The sequence below is a fragment of the Ischnura elegans genome, chromosome 1 (assembly GCF_921293095.1).
Source record: "Ischnura elegans chromosome 1, ioIscEleg1.1, whole genome shotgun sequence".
Lineage (NCBI taxonomy): Eukaryota > Metazoa > Arthropoda > Insecta > Odonata > Coenagrionidae > Ischnura > Ischnura elegans.
In genome coordinates, this window is record NC_060246.1 from 149,792,350 (window position 1) to 149,816,207 (window position 23,858).

A 23,858-nucleotide genomic window follows, 5' to 3' on the forward strand; every position below is an offset into this window, starting at 1 on the left:
TTAATAATCCAATTCCAGTATCCTTGGGAGTGGGCTAGAGCCTTTGTTGCATGGAAATTCAGACGATATTTAATGGTGATGGTGTGTTCAACAATGGCAGATTTTTCAATGTAAATAAATGTACCTTGTCTGTGGGGTTGGTGAATCTTTACCCTTGCTTTGTTTAGCCCATCCATTTCTTTGAAGTACACCTCATGGCATTTGCACGGCATGTGGTAAAAATCTGATCTGGTCGTACTCAATAGGGTCTTCAACTCATATATAGAAATTAGGGATGGATGGATCCAGGATTTTTTTCAGTCCCACATTGGATCCTTGATTTTCGGAGGCCGATCTTCGGATATTTTCGGAACCAAATGCATTATCAAATTTCTGCTATAAAATGAATTATTTATTCAGGTTTCTTCTGGGTACATACAATCAAAGGAATGCTTTTTTAGATGTACGTGCACATTTTAATATTTTTACTGATAAAAAAATCATTTTGATAAGCTTTCAAATAATTAAAAAAAATGATAAAATCTTTACATGCTCAGGTTATAAACTGTTACGCTTGCATTTGGAAGTGAAAGTAGGTTTCAATTTCGAATTAACAATTGACTGAATTTTAATATTCCTTTCATAAGTTTCCCCTGAATTTTGTCACTTTCTCATCGCATACTGACTTGTGTTTCACCCACAAATGCTTCAGTTGTGGTGAGTTGTATTTTGCTCTTACAATAGTTTCACGTCACATTGCACCCACATGGTTCTCTTCATGACAATAAAAATGTTTCTACACAATGGAAGACGTTTATAGCAGCATTGCCAAAAGGGATATCAATAATGACTGATTTGTAGTTTTTCTCAGTACAGAATTCCGTGGGAAGGTTTGGTCAGTGCAAGGTGGATTATTGGTGCAGTACGGCAACTGATGGTTGTTGGAAAATCCTATTCTGATTGGTGTTAGGCGAAAAAATTAGGAATGGAACCAGAATTGCTTTCAGACCTGGATCTGGATCAGATCCTTGACTTTCGGAGCTTGATCTTCAGATATTTTCGGATCCAAATGCATTTTCTACACCATTAAATACATTTATATCGGTGTATCATTAAATTATATTGCAACTGCCCAATCTGCAATACAATTAACAATGTTTAGAACAACATTAGTATCATGTGCGATGAGTTGCGGGAACAGAACGAGGAGACCACTCGGCGAGCGGAAGGGCTGAGCAGCAGAAGCGCATAAAGGATAGGTTGAGGGGAAGTAGTGCGCTCCCCTGTCTTTCAAGCAATGAGGCTACTAATTAGGGAGTCAAGGACAAACATGTGAGATCTTACTATTTTGTGACATTGTTGCCTTCAAAGCGAAGGCTGCCAATGTGATATATACAGTTGGCATTTCCAGGCCACATCTTCTTGTTTGTTGGTACTGATGCCACACCTGTTTCTTTGAAAATTGTGCTGTTTGAACAATGTTGAATATTGGTATAGTCTTGTTATAACTAAATAAACTTTGTTTCGATCAATTTGAGCTTAAAAATACCTAAATATGTTAGAAATGCAACGCATTCGGTCTCATTCTTTTTTGAATCTCGTGCACGTCATCCAATTGCCAAAAACTATTGAGACATCTTCAAGTTCAGTAAGTCACTCACCTAGCATTTGTTCTCCGGAAACGGAGAATTGAAGCAGGTGAGATGAAAAAGGTCAATGTGTGAGATGGGGAAGAGATGAAACACGCTTTCATCGATCTCGTGTAACTTGATATTTTCCTTTGAGGGTATGATTTATGGACTGTGTTGTCTCGGAAAAGAAAAAAATATCAGAGGCATGGGGTGATGGATGGCCGAGGGTTTTTTTTAATCTGCGACATAGTCACTTTTGACGTGGTTGTTATCCTATGGCATTGAATTTCTCCCTATGGTTGTTCAATCTGCAGTAAAGTTTTCTCGGGTTTTGCACCGGGTCAGGTCCTCCATATCTCCTTCCTCCTCCTTGGAAGGAGATGAGGAGGACCTGACCTGGTGCAAAAGCCAAGAAAACTTTACAGCAGTAGTTTGCTGGGAAAAAACCAAAAATTATACCATGTTGTTCAATCTCTTTGTAAGAGTCACACTATGTGCGTGTATTATTTTGGCGTAAAAATTTCTGCTGTTGAAATTCTGTTGCATAACCCCTACGAGAGCTTTCAAACAAAATGGTTCATGAGTAGGACACGCAAAGCAGTGCAATGGCACATGTGAAGGTAGGATCGGAAGTCTTTCTACTCCCTCATATGGGACGTTGTATTCACTGAAGCATAAATTCAAAATTTCGGATCCAGATCCAATGCCTTCAGCAAATTCAGATCCGAAGTATCCAATGAAGGTCAATGCCGCAGCTATTTGGATCCGAGATATCCGATCCGACCATCCCTAGTTGAAATCCTTGATGCATATTTTGAGGTGGTAGTGTGATATTTAAATGGAAATTTTCCATCTTGTTCTCAGCCAATTCTAGGTTATTTATTGAGGAAAGTGGATACAGAAGCTGAGCAGTCTATTTAAAACATTTAAGTTTTCTTCATCTGTACCTGAACCCGTTAACGCCTAGTGGTACCATATGGTACCAGCTGGTAGTGCAATACTATGCGTGCCTTTTTTGTTTTTTTATTGTAATTTGTAAGGCATTTTTGAGAGTTTTAAGCAGTTAACCACATTTATAACTACGTTTTTCAGAAAAGCTTGCTTTTTTAAAGCAAAATTCGAAATTTTTGAGTAAATTTGGATGAAAATGAATCTTTCTTTACGCGAAAAAGAAAATACTATTTGACGTTTTTGGCATTAAAATGTGAAACTCGAAATGCTTATTTAATTTTGATTTTTTTACCCCTTAAGGGCCCAGCGGTACCACATGGTAACAGACTGTGTCCTGAAAACCTCTAGTGATGAAAGTATATATAACATGTGGACCTAATTAATCGAAATTTAATTCTTTTTAAAATTAAATATTACGAAAAAGTTCGGATGAAATTTTTAATTCAGGCGTTACCAGGTTAAGAACCCATTTTTCAAAGGACTTTTTTTAACCTTGAGTGAAGTTTCATGACCTCTATATAAATCCATTCTTTATGAAGGTTCTTAGAACTCTATTGAACTCCTTTGGTAGGCTATTCATGACACCATTGGATCCTGTAATATGTTTAATGATGTGTTAACACAATGAATTAACCTGTGTTAGTACATGCATGTCTTGGCAAATGCTTGGTTAGTTTCACGAAATTAAAATAATGGCCATTTCCAGGACATGCATTTTTGCATTTAGACAAATTTGGGTGTTTCCATGGTGCAATTTTAATGGTGTACATGTTTTACAGATCTACTTAGGCTGGTAAATGCATTGTATAAACAAGCCTCAGGATAATTTATTGTTTGATCTAGGCAGCTGAACTTTGTTTGCTTTCCAGCATCTCCTTTTTCTTGTGTTTGCTGCTATTTGGTATGTGTACAAATAGTAAAATCAATGTCATGGTCATAGCTAACAGAGGTCAGAAAGCTGTCCCCCTAAAAATGAAGTTGTGGATATTTTATTCATAACTTACTGAACAGGGTCGGACACAAGATGTCTTTGGTCGGACACAAGATGTCTTTGCCAGCTATTAAAGAGGCCCTGTATAAATACTGGCTGCTGTATGCTAATATATGTATAAGCTCTAAGGATTGGAAAAAAATTTAGCAACTAATATTTTCCGCACAAAGTTTTCCTCTAATCTCCATCAGAAACCTTCTAAGTTTAAAATGCAAAGAGAATGATATGCATATTATGCTACTGCGTCAAGGGCGTACCCAGGATCAAAATTAGGGGGGGGGGGCAAGCTATGGTTGTTCATGTTGTAGGTAAGGTTTAAGCATGGAAAAGGTGAATGAAATCAACATTTTGAGGAAACTGTTACAGCTCTTTATTGGTTTTTAAAGTTATTTGCTTGAAAAAATATTATTTTCCTTAAAGACATTTGCAAATTTTGCTTCTTGGGGGCAGCTGCCGCCTCCTGCCCCTCGCTGGGTACGCCCATGTACTGTGTGATTTTCTGAAGAGTTTTTCACTTGCTGCCTATTTTTGTAAAACCCATGATTTGTGAAAGTAGATTGGTGGTGTTCACGTGCACTGTTAACTATTGAAGTAATAACTGTCAAATCATCACTATTCAGAAACTTTTGTTCATTTGCGCTTTTGTTTCTCTAGCTCCGTGAAGGTATGTATATTTGCAAATTGCGAGTGAATCACAATTATTATGTATTTTAAATTCTCAGGTGTATTGTTGTAGAAAATAAACAGGAGCCCAGAGAAGAAATTCCCTATGAATTAGACTGTAAAATAATTGGATTGGAAGGGTCTGAACTCTGCCTGTCCAATTTAAAAAGTGTGCTATCTGTGATCAATCAACAGTCTTCCTCAGGTGAGGTTGATTTGGATTCCCCTGCTAAATCACCCCTCCTTCAGCCCATCACACTGCGTGAAAAGGCAAGTTAATTTCCTTTGATTGCATGTGCCAGATTTTTTTTTGGCATTATTCTCTAGTTAAAACTGTATTCTATCATGCATATAATTATAAATAATGAATGATTCTCAAGTGGATGTGTTCTAATTATTGTACTGCTGGACTTCATTATTTGTTCGTATTATTTGCCCATGAAATAGATTCTACAGAGTGCCACTGCGTTTATTTCTCGGAGTCAGCCAAAACCTCAGTGCAATATTCAAGAAGACATCATTGTTGGTTTGCAGACGTTATTGAGTCAGATGAAGAATTATTTAAGTAATGAAACTACTTAGTCTTGTTTCTTTAACTCCCCAGTTGATACTGCAAATGTTCTTTAGTTATTGTATATTTATGTACCATTGGTTTCATAACCAACATTTGCATATAACTCATACTGAGTTAAAATGATTGCTAACTGTAGCATGCACATAGTTTATACTTGTACATAGGAATTTGTATAATTTTATTTCAAAAATTTTATATGCACTCTTAGAAAATGCTTATCAGGCCATTTTTTATTGAACTGGTTTGAAAATGAGCAGTATTGAGCTAATATTTTGATTTCGATGGCAGAAATTTTAAGATCTGTATTTAAAATAGAAAACTAAATAAAAGGCTAACCAGCATGGAAAGCTCTTTTCAGATTACTCACCTATCAATACCTAACCAATCAATCTATTCCACGAATTGATTAATGTATTTCATCTACCAGATATTTAATCGAGGATTGTAAACAGGTGCAAAATATGTAGTCAACCCTCACCTGACTCCCTTGTTTAATAATGGCCACACCTGGGCCCATCTTGATTGATGTAAGTGCTGATCACTGACTATTTGACTTAGCACCAAGTTTATCCAGTTTATCGTGTTGTGGAGTTTTTGGATGGTGATTTTACATCTATGTAACTTAGTGTTTTATCTATAGTGTTTAATTTTATACTAATAAGATGTTGGTAACTTTTCATAATAATTGGATATCAATGAATGAAATATTGGGCAATCGTATTCCAACGAAGAAAATAAATCGTTATTTTTCATGTGTCACATAATTTTCATAAAACTGCAGATCTCCTCAGATGGAATATAAGTATTTTTGGACATGGGGCACGCACAATTTAGACTTCAACCCATTTCCATTCCTTCCCTTATTAATTCCAGAAAGTTCGAAGAATAGACACCGTATGATGCCGTGAATTCTATTGAGTGAAATCATCATATTTGGGTATCCAAAGTCACGTAATGAAATATTTTGCTGAAAAGAAAATTGCTAATTCGTCCACTAGCTCTGGCAGAATTAAGTGTGAAGATAGCCTGGCTGTGAGATGGTAACACCTCGTAGATAGCCATATTTTCGGGGATGCAACTTTAACCTTTTCCTTACGAAGGCTGTGTTTTCACTGCTTGAATTTTTCGATGCTAAAGGCCGAAGGCCTGTCCACTGGCCCGTGAAGATGGATAAATACACCATCTTGGGCCCAAGCCACCCTTATGATTTGTAAATTGTACATTTCTTTTCCTCCTCAACTTAGGAATTCCATCTCCATTTATCAGGCCTTCTTGAAATGGATTGAATGTAAGGTTCAGAAATGAAACGTATTAGAGTTTGAAATGAACCTACGTATTCATCATCAAAAATCAGGTAGCCTGAAAATATGTCTTACAAAAATGCGTCCTCTTTAATAGGAAGTCATTTTATGTTCAGCAATTTTGTATCAAGGTTCTGTCTATCTCCACTAAATAACTGAATAGCCTTTCAAAAATCAACCATATCAGATTATACTGTAGAGTATCATTCACCCATGCTATTTTCTCTTCATGAGTGTTAATACGTCATGGAGACCTTGTCTTTTACCAAACAATTCCATATTTTATTACTAGGAATTTCTCTATTACTTTACCAATTTTTTACCTTTGATCCTGGCCCTTCCATGGAAATAGCAGGGTTCCCACTCAACCGTGAATAAGCTGTGAATTTCATCTACCGTGAAAAAACCTGGAAATAGCCGTGGAATTTGTCATATAACTTTAACACGTTCAGGTGGGTCATGGCTGGTCTATCCCCGTGGGCGGCATGACCCACCGGTGGGTCATGCGTTTCTAAGCTCTATGGGCGGCATGACCCACCGGTGGTCACGTTTCCCATGCGAATTAAAGGAGCTTCTGGCCACGTACACCCATGAGGACGGACTTATTACGTTCTTCATCGCCCATGAAGGTGTTTTTAGTAAACTTTTTACTGATGCCAAACCGAACTTTTTGCCTAGAGAAAGGTAGCAAGTAAAATGGCGGGCAATGATGTAAAGATTCAGTATTTGATGTTGTATTTGCATTTGTGCGTGAAATATTTTCAATTTTAGTTTAACTAATCGGAAAGATATTCATATGAACTCGATCATCGGTAATCAACTTCCATAATTTTATGAAATACGTAATTCTTGCATTGCGGGTTGCCTATCCGTCGATTATAGGCGTTTTAAAAAATTCTAGCTGTGTTACGTACGAAGTTCTCATTCATATCAATTCCACAGGCAATATTATGAAGCTTATTCAATAATAAAAGAAAATAAAGAATATTGCAGTCATATTGAAGGTAGACGAGAGCTACATATAGTTGATTCGTTATTGAGCCATTATTTTCTATGACACAGCAATCTCTAGACGTAAATTTTATGTTTTGCATCGTCTATCTAAAGTATATCGAAATATAAATCAAGTTGGTTTTGCTCTATTCACATTTTACGATGAAGATAGGTTAACTAAAATATTTCTACTATTTACGTGGCATTATACATCGCTAGAAATGATTTTTTCGTTTTCCATAAGACTGTAAGATGGACCTACAAGAAGGACGATTACCTTCCTTGATTACACGTTGAAATACTACTACACTCACCGTTTCAATTACATGGCTTTCACGTATCGAAGATGTTCCACTTCCGTAGATATTTAGAGGGTAGCACACACCGGAAAAATTATTTAGATCGAAAACAAAAATGGAGAAAACATTTCAAAACTATAATAAATGTCATTTTCAGTTTGGTTATCCTAATTGGGTCAATGGAAACAATTTTCTAAATGGGGAATACAAATGAGCACAGCGAAAACTTAACGAATCTCAAATATAATTTCAAACTATTTTCAATATAATCACTTATTTACATTATTTTCAATATATTCACTTATTTTCTTTGACAATGTCAATGGTGAATTTTGTTGAAACAATCCAAGCATATTGTAGGGTGTCCATCACATTCCTCACAAAATGTGTTCACTTTTTTTGCCCTCTCGCTTGCCTCTTTCGTTCCCTTTTCTTTACGTATTCTCTCGTACCAATTGAGGCATCTCTTCCTACCTATCCTCGCAGTACCTTCATATTTACTTAGGTTGTGCAAGGACTTTCACTTCTTCGAAGCCGAAACACCTCCCCCAGCCACATCGCTAAAGACGACATCTTCTTTCAATAATCCATCAATAACTTTCTCTCAAAAATTAGCATTTTTTTTTTTTTATTTTGGCCATAATTATTATATAAAACCTATGAATTCACCATCCATGTCCCAAGAAGCAGTTCTAATGCCAGTCTCTTATACCACTCGAGAGATCGTCTGATGCAACTATAATAAGCAGACATTTGGTCGGAAATGTCTACCCCCTTTTTCGCGCTATTGTAGACTATGATGGCTTTCGGTTTCATTATTTCCCCTCGCTTAGATTTCGACGTGATTGGTTGCAAAATCTCACCAAGGTCGGGATTAGGGGATATTATCATAAGTGGTCTTTTTTCCTGCCATTTCATCATTCTAACACCTTTTCCACTTTGCCTTGCAATAATTTCCCCCCTTTTCAACTTTTTTTGACGAACCTCTGGTGGATTACCTTTCCGATTCGCCCGCATTGTGCCACAAACATAGGTCTCCCTACCCAAAAGGTCTTCAGCTAGGCCCATACTTGTCTAAAAATGATCAATGCACAATGTCCGCTCAGCATCAAAAAGTCCCTCCATCAGTTGCAGTACAACTTTGTGACCATGTCCAACCTTCTCCATCGTGTTTGGCACTTCACTTTTCCTAGAGTACACTTGCAAACTATGCGTGAATGAGTCAGGGCTACACAGTTTGTAGCATTTTATTCCATATTTATGAGACTTTCCAGGCAGGTACTGCCTAAAATGTAATCGACCTCTCCAAGGTACCATCTGTACGATTGATGCAGTCTCCCCATTCATCGGAGCTTGATAACGCGGCATGCTCTTCCTCTTCAGGTGAATCTTCTCCAATTTCGTCCTTTGAATATGAAGATTCACTGTCTCCTTCGAAATCGGATGGAATGTATGAATCATCGGAGTCAGAACTAAATTGATATGCATCTGAGTAAGCCATCTCCTCTAATTTTTCTTTGCCACTAATAACTCAAAAATCACTGCTCCACAAAAAGACAAGGAAAATGGACTCGTATATCCAGTGGCACTCGTTTATTAGCCAAGACTGAAAGTTCTTCTCTCACTGCAAGGAAAATTTTGTCACCATTGTACATGTAAGGCCTTCCGCTCGGCTCGACTAATTTGAAACCCGACGTGTGGATTGCGTTGTTGCGATAAGGCCACTATGTGAGAAGCGATGCCGCACAAGATTATTCAAAAACGAAACTGTCGGATTAGCCTCCTAAGGGTTACTTGCAACACCCAATTGTGGGTAAGCTTACGATAATAACTGCACCCACGAGTGGGTCTGCCTGCAATAAAATTGTAAGCAAAGCTTCACCTATGCCAATAATAATTTGGTTTCTTATCCGCAGATTATGGAAATAATAGATTCAAAGGTTCCGCCCCAACCACCACCCCTCTCCTAGGAGGCGTGAGGTTGGGTGCGGAATATCGTCAGCCCTAGCCTTTTCTAAGCGCCGGACAAGTGCGGTTAGGCCCATCTTAAGTCTACGAAATCCCATGGAACGTCCACCCCGAAAGGCGAGAGAAAGGGAAAGCCATTGTTTCGTATCGGGTGCTACGGACTGAGCGGTCGGTCGCCAGCGTCACAAAGGTAGAGGTTTTCCCGGTATTTTGGGGATAAGCATTTTCGCGACTTTCTGAAAGCATAGAACCTCTAACAATGACAGCAGGAACGAGATGTATGATTTCCTCCCGCTGCATTTTGTTCCCAAAGCAATACAACCGAAGCAAGGCATCACAGCGAAATAGAAAGAGGGTAATGAAGGCTCAGAAGATAAATTCGAAACAGTTGCAAAAAAACTATGAAATACCGAATTTTTTCCGATACTTATAACTAAATTATTCCATTCTGGGCTTATAAGAAGGGTAAATAAATTATTTCATCGTTTTCATACCTAAAAGCACGTCTTATTTGTTCATTTTGAAGGTATTTATGTGACAGTAAATAAATATCGAAGAAAATAAAACGTGTAATACGTTGTTGCATATGCAAAAGGGGATTAATTAATAGCTAAATATTGCATTCTGGGCTTATAATAATAGTAAGTGTATAAATTATTTCATTGTTTCCATTTTGTACGTTTTGAAGTTGTTTTAGGCGACAATAAATAAATACAGAAGAAAATAAAATGTGTAATGCGTGGTTGCATACGCAAAAGGGGATTAATTAATTACTAAATATCGGTGCATAGGTTTTCCAAAATTTATTGCAATTCATCATTTTCAACTATACAAAAGAAGTGTGCATTAATTTTAACATGATTGGATCGATTTAATTTTTACGAAAATTGACGCCCACGGGGAAGAAACAGCAAATTTCACGATAGCCGCGAACGTGTTAAAAACCTTTCAAACTTGATTGTGGATCTATGATTGACGGATCAAAAGGAAAATCGATTGGTTCATCATATTTCAAGGTCAATCACTTGCAGACACTGTCCATGCATTTATCTGCACACATATATTCCAAGCGCAACTATTGGTCCGTGTGTCGTGACAACGCTCAGACCTCAAGGCTGTGATTGGAAGACCGTTAACCAAAGTGATCATTAACCCTTGCGAGAAAACAGACACCTCTTCACTTCCCTATCACCCTCCATTTTCCTTCTCATAACCTTTAGCTGGCCCTGAATTTTGCCAATGATAGGCGACATCATAAGAGCACTTTCTTTGCTGCGTCTGCATTCCCGGCATTATTGCGTTTGCTATATTTTTAGTTAACCAGTGATTTTTATGTGATCAATATTTCTTCCTAAAATGGCTTATCAACAGACCATGAATTTGATAGAGTTTAGACTGTGAAAACCTGGAAAAAACCGTGAATTGTATAATTTAGAGTGGGAACCCTGAAATAGTTTACTGAACACACATTATGTATAAGGATGTAACATTCCATACGACAATTCCCAGAGGCATGCACTTAAATGCTGTGCTTTTGTCATATACCTCAAAGAGTATCCGAAAACAGAATGGTACAGCTCAAGTTGTCACTTAAATTGTTGCAGAATATTAATCCCATTTGTACAAGGAAGAAGCTGCTCTTTTACTAGTTTAAAAGGGAAGAATGACGCCTCGGTAGCTTAACTGGCTAAAGCACTCGACCAGAAATCGGGGGATCCGGGTTCGAATCCCGGTCAAGGCGGATGATTATTTTCTCTGTGGATCTTTCGCATGCTCTTTTACTGTTGTCATTTTCATCACCGCCAGCAGGCATTCGTTCAGTTAGTTTCACACCGCATACTACAGGAAATTCCAGGGGTTCAACCTTTTCTGTTACCGAATGAAATGCATTGCTCCTGAATAATTGCATTGCTTGTTTTTAGGTTACAACTATAAGGTTGCAAATGCATTTACTAACACCACAAAAAACTTTAGAAAATTCATGTCAAACCAATAAATAATGCAAATAAAATTTCAAATACATATTTCATTTAAGTAATCTTTTCTTCAGTTGCTTTATCTTTGTAAAAAATTTCAACTGCACATTCACACTAAACACATCAGCCATGACGTTATCACAATTGACAGATGCTCTTCCACATTTTTAACAAATAAGTCAACTTCTGCACAGACAGAAGATGATTTTATCAAGGATATAAGTACATATGCTTAAATATCTTAGATATACTGAATATGTTTTGGTTCCAAGACACCAGTAGCTTGCCAGCAAGCTCTTCCTTTTTCTGTGGCTGCACCTGTAAGAAGCAAATCAAAATTAACCTTCAATGAAATAAAAAAATAATAAAACAGCAATTGCAGATGGGACTTACAAAAGACTTGACCACACAAAGCTTCACTTATTTGCAACTGACAACTATCGGTGATAAGGAGCAACATGTAAACTGTTGTCTTCACCTACTGTTTATCAATGGTTATGATATTTAAACGAAAATAAATCATAAACAAAGCTAGTGAATCTTTTTACTACAAAAATAATACATCCTACCTCTGTCAAAATAAGAATTTACATGAAGCATTTCACTGGGTTAAACTTATTCTTGGACTAGTCACGATAGAAAGCAACAAAAAAGGTTAGCAACAAAATCTTATCACACATTGTCTCATAGTCCACTGGTTAATGAAGTTGTCACTTTAGTATTATCCTCATTAAGTTTAAAATAGAAGCAAGGGAACTTAATCAATTATGTATTGCAGTACATATATGTTACATTTTGCATCTCTCATCTCTGATTATTTACAAATTAATATTGACCGAAAAAGTTCCTTCCACAGCATATGCCATATGCCACAGTATTACAAGGGCATTACAGTATATCTCAAGGGCAATGAACCACTGTGCAAACATTAACTAAAGTGAAAGTTTGTTTTAGTGAATTCCACTTATAGCAAGAATCATATTATAACTAGTGAGAAAACTTCAATTAAATTGCTAAGAGAAAAAATTCCCCTTGACCAAAATCAAACCACGGCCAGCTGGCTTTCCGAAAGTATCAAGGAACCAGAAAAGTATAGTGGCCTGGAAAGCTTCCATGGTTTGATTTCCTCCCCTTGACATTTGTGTGAATTTTATCACTTTTCATGCCACAGAGTTGATATATTCCACAAGAGAAAAAAATGTTTTTATTGTCACTTGATGACAAACATTACGTATGCAGTCCAAAAAGTGTACACCTGCCATAAATGTGCCACCTACTCCCCCAATTACTCCCTACAAAAAAATCTGGCAAGGGACAGATTGCAAATTCAGAAATTTTCACGACATAGCTGTTGGGCAGGAAAGATTGATAATTACAGCTTACATTTAGTGAGGATACATTACGTCATTAATTTGAAAAATTCCTTAAATCTTGAGTAGCAATAGTCCTGTCTCCCCCAACACCACTTTCACCATCAACTAAGGTTTGTAATTTCATAGATAACAACAGCGTGGACCACTCCAATCATTCAATTTTAGCGAGAATTGACTCAAACTAGTATACTTCCTCTAAAATTGTATAGCCACAAATACATCCATACTTACAACACAGCACAATTGTTTCACAATGGATCTCAGTACATTATCAAGATTCAGGCAAAGGCAGCTTTTAAGGCACGATCAAGATCATTGCAGAGATCATCAGCTTCTTCTAGCCCAACAGACACTCTGATCAGAGAATCGTTTATCCCCAAAAGTTCTCTCCTTTCTGGGGGAACAGAGGCGTGGGTCATAATACTCCTGCAAGATGGAAAAACTCCTGTAGAGGATAACTAGCATTTTTACAGAGATGAAGTTAAGATTGAAGTCATTTTGCTAATTACATGTACAGTACACTTCCGATTATCCGGGCTAATAATGGGGAGAGACGGTACGAATAATCAGAAAACACGGATAACCCAAACTTTCACTTAAATGTCTTGAAATATTCATAATTTGCCTTAAAAAACAATATATTATTATTTATACAGTTATTCTGTTATTTTAGAGTCCTTCCCGGACTCAATGAGAGCTTTCTTCGCCAGGATATTTTTAGCTGCGATAACATGGTTGTACTCGTATTATTAATGCTCCAGGTAAGGCCTGGTTTCGAAAACCACACATCCGTGGCTTCGCAATCACAGATACAGAAAAGTGGTTTGCCCGAATGCTTCAAAACCACTGCTCGACGTCGGAAACTACACTGTCAGGCACCACGCCATGTAGTCGCGTTTCGCACAAGTTGCCCAGGTTGCAACTGCTGCACGACACGTATCCGTGATCAAGGAGCACGGTCGTGCACTGCGAGGCTTGGAAAACAGGAACGCGGTGCTCCCGTGAATACAGCTAGCATGCAATCGCTTCTGCTTTAAGAATGGGATTCTAACGGAAATAATAAGCTTGGTGTATCCTAGCAATAATACAGTAATTCCGATGATTTTGCGTCTGATTTTATTTTTTTTTAATAAAGGTAGCAGAAAAAATTAAGCATGAGTGAAAATCATGCATGGATAATCCGCAACCCGGATAAACTGCAGCCGGATAATCTGGAGTCTGCTGTATTCAATTTATCATTATTTAAATACGTAAATAAATTTACATCTACATAAATTTATTGAAAAATGAATCCCTTAGGCTAAAATATGGTTTCTACCCATAATGAAATGAAAAATTTAACTTCAGAATGTAAAATGTAAAAAAATGAAAAAAGTATACATCACAACACAAGGCCACAATTTAAACAAAATTTACATTTTACAAAATAATTTTCATGACTTACTTTCTAGAATCAACATCATGATCAAAGAGCAAGAAGAAGCCTTTTACAAATGCTCTCAAATGTACTTGGAGAATTATTGAATATTTTGCCTTATTTTTGTGTAGAGGCACACTACAGCCATATATTCTACAGGAAACAAAACTTACGGTAATTCAGCCAAACTTTCATATCCTCCAAGGCTCTCAGCAAGGGAAAATATTTTGAGGCTCTGCAAAAATTTTGTGGACTCTTCCAATGTTGCAGGCTTTCCATCCTTATTTCCCATGTAGAAAGATAACATCCCACTGCAACCACTGCTCTGCTTGCGACTAATTTCATACTGAGGATGGCTTGGAAGTCCTGCAAGATCAAGTCTTATTTTCATAAAATCCTTTTCCCTTTAACCATAACAGTACTCATCACATGGTAAGAATGTTACTTTTGTGGTTACATCATATTGACAACTCACTCACATCACAGAGAAAACAATCTACATCGCAAAAGAACTAAACTAAAAAATTAGCAGAGGCCAAAATTAGTTTAAATTCATTGTACTTTAAAGAGACTGTCAGAACAATATAGTAAAAACTTACCTGGGTGAATCACCTTGATCACCAATGGATGAGACTCCAAAAAGTGAGCAACCTTTAAACTATTACTCATATGTTGTTTCATGCGAAGTGACAATGTTTTCAATCCTCGATTTACAAGGTAACAGTCAAATGGAGAAGGCACGATTCCGAGAGCTGAAATATAAACAAAATGCTCTTATACTTGTAATCACCAGCATAAATTAGAATAGTTACATCAATACAATGGGTACCAACCATTTTGTAAATATCTCAAACTCTCATGAAGGTCATCCCGATTGGTGCACAGAGCCCCCATCACAACATCTGAATGGCCATTCATATACTTTGTGAGAGAGTACATAACGATGTCAGCACCTAGTTCCAGTGGTCTCTAGAATGATGAAAGAGCACCAGTTGAATTTAAAAAAAGTTCCAATGAATCAATAATAGATTTGACCCTAAATCAGTACTTTCTGGAATTGTACTTCAGACAAAAGAAGAAAATTTAACCTGAAAGTATGAAGTGAGGAAGGTATTGTCCACAACCACAATTATATCCTTGTGCTTGTGTGCAATTTCTGCTATCTTTTTTATATCCAAAACTTTCAATGTTGGATTTGTAGGGCTCTCCAACCACACTAACTGTAATTAAGAACATCACATTAAGACTCAAGAGCAGAAGAAAATCTGCCATAATTCAGGCCTTGGCTGATTTCATGGCTACACTTTCATGTATCAGGAGTAAGACCATACCTTAGTATTAGGACGAATTGCTGCTTTGAATTTCTCAATGTCCGAAGCATCCACATAAGTTGTCTCAACTCCAAATTTCTCTCCTACCTCTGTCAAATATCTTCCAGTACCCCCATACACATCATCTACTGATACAACATGATCCCCAGCTTTAAAATGATTGATTACTGCCACAAGAGCACCCAATCCAGTAGAGAACACCAATCCTAAAAAAGATAATTAATTCAAATTAAGTAATGGCACTGAGTAGTTGTAAATTATTATTATGTACTTTGAAACAAAAAAGTTCATATTTATTACATATTGCAGAGGTATAAAAGCAAATAATTCAAAAATAAGATAGATAAACAGCTTCATAAATGAATATAGGTAATTTTACATATCAGATTAATTAGATAACTGATCGGCGACTATTGATATGAATTGGTGCAGAAGTACTGAGCATCATTAGAATGAAAAGAATATTCAAACCATAGAAAAGTTGAAATATGTAGTTGAGCATTAATAATTTTCATTATGCTCTTTCAAGTCAAGTCATAACCATGGCAAATTCATAGGAAACAATTTTGGTAGTGATGCTTACCATGTTTTGCTCCATCCAAACTTGCTATGCATTCCTCAAGAACATTTCTAGTAGGATTACCACTACGAGAGTATTCAAATCCCTGAAGAAAATAAAGACACGAAAAAAATCAATGGGCAGCAGTAACACCACATTAACCAAATAAGCTCTCTTAACTAGCATTGAAACTTCATTTATGAAACCAGATGTATATCCATAATGATTCTATACAAGGCCTGAATATTATAAATAATGTCTAAAGATACGGATGACCTCAGGCTAGGAAACTTAAGGATGCATATGGGCAGTATGAGCTCGCTATTAACAAAAATAATAATAATATTTATTTACTTCATTGGGATAATACAGTCATGAGTTTTGTCAAGTTAATACAGCATAAAATGCTAACATATAATGAAATGATACAGACAAGCTATACAAACACACAGCTATCAGTGGGATTGAGGTCATAGGTTATTACACAACACCAGTTAAAAACTCATTTAGATTGTAGTAGCTCTTTTCAATTAGCATATTTTTCAGTTTGGCTTTGAATTGGATTGATGAGGAAATGGAACGGATGGTGATAGGAATCTTATTGTACACAGTGGCAATGGAGTGGTATGGACCTTTTAAACAGACTCTGTAGGAGTATTGGAGGGTGTGTATATTGTTTTTGGAGTGTGTGTGTAGTGATTGTGTAGGTTGGCGTTAACGGGGAAAAGATGAGGATTATTTCGAACAAACATGGCACAGGTAAGGATATAGATTGAGGGGAGAGTTAAGATGCTGGAATTTACAAAAAGTGGTCTGCCTGGTGTGCGAATGGGGACTCTATAGATAGCTTTAACAGCTTTCCTCTGGAGAGAAAAGGTTCTTGACAACAGAGAGGAATTTCCCCAAAACAAAATGCCGTAGGATAAATGAGAGTGTACTTTGGCATAGTACAGAGCTTTGAGTGTGTTTTTGGACACTACAGGTGCAAGTTTTCTTATCATAAAAAGACCCACAGAAAGTTTTTTATTCAGTTCAGAAACATGTGATGACCAGTCAAGTGTATCTGAGAGGTGAATTCCAAGGCATTTTATTGTAGTTGAAAAGGTAAGCAGATGATTCAAGGGTAAATATTCAGCTTGGTGAGGGTTCTTGATAAGGAAGCAGATATAACAAGTTTTGGCTTCATTTAGTGCAATATTGTTCAGGTGACACCATTCCAACATCTCCTGAGTTGTAGTTTTAGCATATTCTGTTAGATCTGAAGTATTGCTAGCAGTCAACAGATTAGTTGTATCATCTGCATACATAACTGTGACTCCAGGTAAACTGCTGAGGAAGATCATTAATAAAAATAAGAAACAAAAGTGGGCCAAGTATTGATCCTTGTGGGACACCTGCTTTTACTTCCAGTGGGCTTGAGATGGTTTGCACTATTCCAGCTGTGGAGTGATGTGAATAACACACTACTTGAGTTATATTTTCAAGATAGGAGGTAATCCAGTTTAGAGAGACACCAGTCACGCCCAGACTTTCTAGCTTGCATTTTAAAATGTTATGATCAACACTATTAAAAGCATTTTTGAGATCATACGAGACTCCTAGGACATGCTGTTTTTGGTTCAAGGCCTGTAGTAGTAAGTTCAGATACTGGAACATAGCAGTATCAGTTGATCTACTAACTCGGAATCCATGTTGGGAGTCAGTAATTAGGTTGAAGGAGTCAAGGTAGCAACTAAGTCACTGATGAAATAACTTCTCAAAAACTTTAGAAAATACTGACAGAGCAGCGATGGGCCTGTGGTTACATGCTTCTGAGGAAGGACCCTTTTTTGGGATAGGTGTAACTTTGGCTTGCTTCAGTGCAGAGGGAAAGACTCCAGTAGTGAAGGATAGATTTATAATATTAGCTAGGGGCAATGCTATCATCTGTGAGGAGGCATTAATGACAGATAAGGGAATACCATCTGGACCTTTTGAAGAAGTGTTGCGAAGAGATTTAATAATGTTCACTATTTCAGAGGGAACGGTGGGTGTTAAGAAGAAAGAATTGGGAGAGGTCCTGCATTGAGGACAGACAGGGGACATGTTTGTGGGAGGTGGAGTATAGCAAAACTGTGAGTTGAAGAAATCAGCAATTTTTTGTGGATTATCCACAGTGTTACCACTGAATTTAATGCTGGAGTTTGAGGTACCAACAGAAGATTTAGTTAGCTGGTGAATAACTTTCCACGTATCCCTGACAATGTTGTTTGAGTTCCCTAAGTATTTGTCAATTGCTGCCTTTTTCTCCAAGACAACACAGTTCTTGAAATCCTTGACAGCATTATTGTATTGGCTCCGAAGGGATGTAAATGGATGATGTAGGGAGGGAAAGAAGACAGAATACTGAAAGTGATGAAATACCAAATCTACCCCAAGAAAACGAGTGTGTAAAGGGTGTGACCACAGCAAAGAAGATACTAAGGAGTGATATTGGATGAAAGCAGAAGTAGTAATAAAGAGATAAACACCATAATTACCAAGGTAGGACTATCATAAAAGCTGTTAAGTCTATATCATGGGTCCAACATATTAGCAGGAAATGGAGTCAGTAAGACTATATTCACAAAATAGTAGAAAGTGCAATAACAAATGGAGCAGAGGCATGGGACATTAAGTAAGTAAATAGAAATAGGTTATTGATAACCTAGACAGATTACATTGCAATAAGCACCAGAAAGAGTGGACTTGATAAAGCTAAAAATTATACAATAATGAAGAAGATATAAATTGAAAAAGACATGGTTGATGAGGTAGAATTAAGGCAGCAATTAATCTTGGTTTGGCCATATTAATAAGATGGATGACAGCAGAGGGCCCAAAAAATGTTGGAAAATGTCATTTGCAACATTACTATTTACAAAAACATACATTAAATTTTTTAAAGAATTAATGTGTTTATGTAAATTAGAACATTCACCTTACCCCATATAACTTACAAAAATAAGATTCTATTTCTTCAGATGATGCAACCATGGGAAAGCATTACATTCAGGAACTTAATAATTTCTAATATAACTCATCCAGAAATACAACCACAGTCAGTGAAAATAGATGTTGCTCAAACACTTAATTTCAAACCTTCTGGATCATGCTAGGCAGGGAGGTAGACCACAAGCCTAAGAGAGGGGAACATGCATCCAAGCATAATATATTTCCTTCTAAAATTCCAAAGTACCCCAAAGATTTCTTAGAATAAAATACTTCAAGAGGCACAGTGATGATGGCAAGCATACCTTATGCTTTCCTGGTGCTATCTGTTTGAACGTGGTGCTCAACGAAATTGGAGGAACGACTGCGTTTGATGACCATTGCTCTGGTTTCTGTCCAGCATGAATCGCCTTTGTCGCAAATCCAGGACTAAAAGGTAGAAAACCCTCTGCCATTGTACTTGTTCTGCAACCTATGAAGAATAAGTTCATTAAAATCGTTAATTATCACATCTATGAAAGTAACAATTAATATAATACTATTTTTTCATTACAAGTAAGCATATTAAACTCGAAGGATGTCAATATAACCCATTTTAAAAGCTGACATATGGCAAACAGCAACTACATACGAGGACTGTATCGGTAATTATATTTTTGTTAAATTCAAATCTGGGGAAAGTCAAGTCATATAAGTCAACATTACTGTTACTTTTAACTCTAAAAATTGAAAAAATGTAACTTGAAACCTTATCTAGGGAATAGATTACATTAAAACACGTGAACAATCGCGAAACTCTACCATTGTGTAAGTTCATAATCCGCGGCTATTTAATAACTGAAAAACGAAATTTTGGGCACCTGGCCATCTACTGGAGAAAATGCGAATTTTTCGTGAAATCTAGCAGAAATCCCGTTCTAACTACCGCCTGCAATTAATCCATGTGCGCCAAATGGAGTAAATATACACATTAAGCGATCAAAGAGAACCCATATCAGAGGGGATACGAGACCTATTAATCGCTGAAACACAAATAAGTCTAACGTAATTTTCGTTTAAAAAAGCATTAGCTGGTAATAAGAAGTCAAATATGCACGTCGGCAAACTGACATTTACACCATGTGGACGCAGAAATAACTTCCCCCTATTACACAAGATGTACTTCAATGAGAAAATTGTTGCTGAGGAGTTGCCAACAGACTTATGAAGAAAATTGATTCTGGCCGGTATATCCATCAAGCTGACAGAATAAAATAGTGTAAGCAAATAGTATTAAAAGTTGAATTGCCAAAGAAGATACACATATTCTATTATTGCAAGAATGAAAAAGCGAAAAAAACGGCAAGTTTATTCCACAATGTTTACCGTTAACTAAAGGACGGATAAGAGACAAAGTTCTCTGAAATATGTCAGATGCCACCGGTTTCATGGCTTTGCCACCTTAATGCATCAGTAAAGATTTCAGAACAAGGCACTGTTTCAAAACACAAAATAAGTTAAAGGTCCATTCACCTACCAACCAGCAAAGACCGAATCACCCTGTCTTCACCGGCCAACGTATAGTGTCTGCGGCCTCAAACGGAGTGACGCACCTTGGCAGGAAATTCTTTTTATAGGAGTAGGAGAATCGGAGAGCGGAGGAAGAGGCAAGCCACCCTGACATCTGGCAAATTTCGAGACAACTACCGTATCGATCTGCATGACCTCCTCTCAAAATTGAACCATTTATGAGATTATTATGATATCAATGAGGAATGACATCAATATCAAAATATAAGACGCATAATTTTGCCTGTGGTTAAATCGGAGATAATGCGGATAATATATATTTTCCTTTTAATCAATGAAAAGGTTGGTGCAAACTCTTTTCGTCAATGGAAAATTATATGTTAAAGGTTGATTATTGGAAAATAGGATTTCATATTTCCGATAAATTTTTAAAAGAAAATCCCTAAGCAATTTCTTCTTTTTATTTTACTAAAAAAGAGAAAATCATGACATGAGTTGGCCCTCCCACTCCTACCGCTGAACCAAGCGCCATTCGTATTTCACTTGTTCAGCTTTTGAAGATGGTTGATGATCTGCACTGCGGACTGTAGGAAACATTATCACTTTAATTCGACGGATATAAATTTTAAACGATACCAAAAATGGCGGCAATGGTGAGTTTTTACAGAAATATCTTATTATCAATATTAATTGTTACTTGAAGCCGTTGGTGATTTAATTTTATCTTAATGTATTGTTCGTTCCTGACATTGGACTGATGATTTAATTTGATTTCTCTCTAGACTATGAAAGCGACCAAATGTCCAACCGACGAGCTGATGTTCACGAATTGTGCCGTCGTAAATCTCGCTGACTTTTCACATTTTGGAAAAGATGTCAAGTGAGTATCCAAAACGCATTTCGAAGGCAGTCATGCGAATGCCGTCCTCATTCGATTTTCTCGTCGGTTCATGTGACCATTCAGTCCTCTCACGTCATTACTTACGTAGGACTTTTTAGTAAAAAACAGTGCTGTTCCTGGTAATGATAATTTTTTAAGATTTCGGCGGCCTTCTCGCATAAATTATTTTTCCACATCTATTTCAATCCACGAGAAAAGGTCACTTTTGTTTGTGAATGGCCTAACTTCTATTGCCCTAGTATGTCACAGTTGATAATCAGGCCCAGGACAAATTTTCAGGCATTTTCAACTGTAAAATATGTATTAAATTCACGATCACCATTGTTAAAGAATCGCACGGCCTCAAAGCGAGTCTTAGAGAGTAAACTGTTGAGCCTAGCCTGTAAGCTATTCTGCGTTTTTTGTTCAACATCTCTCATTTGACATCGCAAGGTTGCGCAAAAATCTGCAATTCTTGTGTTATAATTTTACGAATTGTATGTGTGTAAATTTGCGCACTCTCATCCATTCCTGTCTTTGGGATCGATCTGTACTGACTTAGATTTTGTATTTCACTCCTCGCTAATTTCTCAGCTGATCTTTATGCAAACGTCCTATATATTTTTATGCATTTTATATGCAAAAGAGTGAACGAGCTACGTCGAGTATTTATAGTTATCCAAAGTAGTTTATTTCTCCAACATTTCCATTGTGGAGCTTTGGAACTCCTCTATCAAAAATCCAAATTGTAAATTAATAGTTTTTATTTGTTTAATGCGCATTGAAAAGTTTAATGCAAGGAGTATGCTACAATCTAAATGTTTTATTTAGAATTCACATCTTCTTTGATGTAAAATTATATTGGAAAAATATTTTCCTAGGTAGTATGCTGATTTATTAGCATGCACAGGATTAGCTACAAGATTGATGAAAGTCATTGCAGGGAGTGATGTTGATACTTGTAGGAAATTAGACAATTCATTTTTTGATCATTTGGATAATATGTCATTCAGCAAGAGAGAGAGAGTGGTGGATGAAGTGAATAATGTATTTGAACTGGAAGTAGAGTTAAGTATGAGGAAGTAGAGAGGCTGAATGGCCACATTATCATTTCACTTGAATGTATCTGGAAAGAGTGATGTAAGTGTGACAAAGTGCATAAGATTGCAGATGATAGTTGTTTTAGCTGAAACTAAATAAATATTTAAAATATTTGAGAACTCTTCATCTTACATTGGTGTGTGGAATTCAGGTTGAAATGAGTGTATGAAAATTTAAGGAAACAGGATAGAAACTCATAAGTATACTGGAAAGGGTACCGTATTGCTAGTGATAAGTTTCAGACATCAGGTAAGAAGGAAAGTAAAGATGTCCTGTGCAATTGAAATGTAGAGACTCACAAATTAAGTTTCCACAAAAAAATGCTGATTTTCTGGGATTCATAAGAGCAAAGAAAAAAGAAAAAAACTGGTTAAGTGCTCTTTTATTGAAAGATGGTGTTGGTTTGAGATGTGTACAGGTTATAAATATGATGAGCAAAGAATCCTCACTCTGTGGATGTGGTTAGGGATGATGATGATGATGAATGATAAAAAGAGGTCCAAGGAAATATTTAGTGGTGTTGGGAAGCAAAATATTGATAACGTTAAAGAGAAATTGGATGGAAGGACTTTAGAATGGAAAATATTACACCAGCTTCTATAAAATTACCAAAGTTTATCAATTTTGGACTTGGGCTTAAGTTGGAATTGTGGTGCTTTGTCCCGTATATACAAGGAAAGGTCGGCCAGGACAAGATGAAAATACCCTCAATTTCTTAAATCTATTTAGATCTCTTTCTTCCTAATAAAGACTTTTCAGTAATTGTGATGGGCGAAGGAATTTAGGAATGATACAAGGGAATAGATGAGAAAAAGGAGTTAAAAGCTTTACTAAATGGAAGTTTGTTGATGGTTTGCCAACTCAAATATCTTAAATTACGTGGTTAAGTCTCTGAGTTACATGTTTTTCTATTGACCAGATGAAAGAGGGGAAGTTTAAAATATTAATCCTTGTGGAGGAGGATAGCTTCAACATCTTATGTGCCTAGCCTAACTTAACCCCATTTAAATCTATCTACTGGGGATAACATTTGGAAACTCAGTAAAGGATAGTCAATAGACTAGAAAACTTGTCTCTCAGAACATCTAGGCTAGTGCTGTGGACAGTAACTTAGCAGATATGACCTCTTCCAAACCAGGGTATGTTTCTTTTGAGTGACGTAGGGCTTTCACTCCCCTGCTTCTCAGCTCTTTGTCATTATAAGTGAAAATCAATTCCTCAATGGTTTAAAAACTATTTTAAGCAAAGTCTGAAGGCCGCTATACACGGTGAATGATAACGTGTGATGGCTCTTTCAGGAATTTTTCCATTATACTCGGCGAATTATTTCATTCACATGATCATTTTCCATGTATAGCTTAGTAAGGCCTTCATTGATTGTTTGTGGCTCAT

General features: G+C 36.7%; 3 protein-coding genes and 1 non-coding gene across 4 annotated transcripts in view; 3 read left to right on the forward strand and 1 right to left on the reverse strand.

Annotated features, from left to right (window-relative positions):
• LOC124172198 (histone H2A deubiquitinase MYSM1-like) overlaps positions 1-5,130 on the forward strand; it is a 36,308-nt gene extending 31,178 nt beyond the window's left edge. The window contains exons 11-12 of the mRNA XM_046551621.1: positions 4,275-4,485; positions 4,663-5,130. Of these exons, the coding sequence (XP_046407577.1) occupies positions 4,275-4,485; positions 4,663-4,797 (346 nt within the window). The 3' untranslated portion in view covers positions 4,798-5,130. The remainder of the gene's footprint in view (positions 1-4,274; positions 4,486-4,662) is intronic.
• Positions 5,131-11,018: 5,888 nt separating this feature from the next.
• Positions 11,019-11,091, forward strand: Trnas-aga. Its single transcript has one exon. It is a non-coding gene; the product is annotated as a tRNA-Ser (tRNA).
• A 265-nt stretch (positions 11,092-11,356) lies between these two features.
• Positions 11,357-20,598, reverse strand: LOC124172207 (cystathionine gamma-lyase). Its single transcript, XM_046551632.1, has 10 exons — positions 20,493-20,598; positions 19,282-19,448; positions 16,031-16,112; positions 15,448-15,653; positions 15,205-15,336; positions 14,950-15,085; positions 14,716-14,868; positions 14,290-14,482; positions 12,931-13,125; positions 11,357-11,644 (listed from the first exon to the last, which is right to left on the reverse strand). The coding sequence occupies exons 2-9, from the start codon at positions 19,429-19,431 to the stop codon at positions 12,978-12,980; spliced, it is 1,200 nt and encodes a 399-aa protein (XP_046407588.1). The 5' UTR covers positions 19,432-19,448; positions 20,493-20,598; the 3' UTR covers positions 11,357-11,644; positions 12,931-12,977.
• A 419-nt stretch (positions 20,599-21,017) lies between these two features.
• The window catches only part of LOC124172219 (vesicle-fusing ATPase 1-like), a 69,347-nt gene continuing 66,506 nt past the window's right edge, over positions 21,018-23,858 (forward strand). Inside the window, exons 1-2 of the mRNA XM_046551638.1 lie at positions 21,018-21,138; positions 21,268-21,365. Of these exons, the coding sequence (XP_046407594.1) occupies positions 21,127-21,138; positions 21,268-21,365 (110 nt within the window). The 5' untranslated portion in view covers positions 21,018-21,126. The remainder of the gene's footprint in view (positions 21,139-21,267; positions 21,366-23,858) is intronic.

Coding starts and splice junctions, on each gene's coding strand:
- LOC124172207 (XM_046551632.1), bottom strand. CDS start 19,431: ATGGCAGAGGGTTTTCTACCTTTTAGTCCTGGATTTGCGACAAAGGCG. Junction 15,086..15,204: donor TCCTCACTTCATACTTTCAG/GTTAAATTTTCT, acceptor TCATCATTCTAG/AGACCACTGGAACTAGGTGC. Junction 14,483..14,715: donor GATCAAGGTGATTCACCCAG/GTAAGTTTTTAC, acceptor TTGATCTTGCAG/GACTTCCAAGCCATCCTCAG.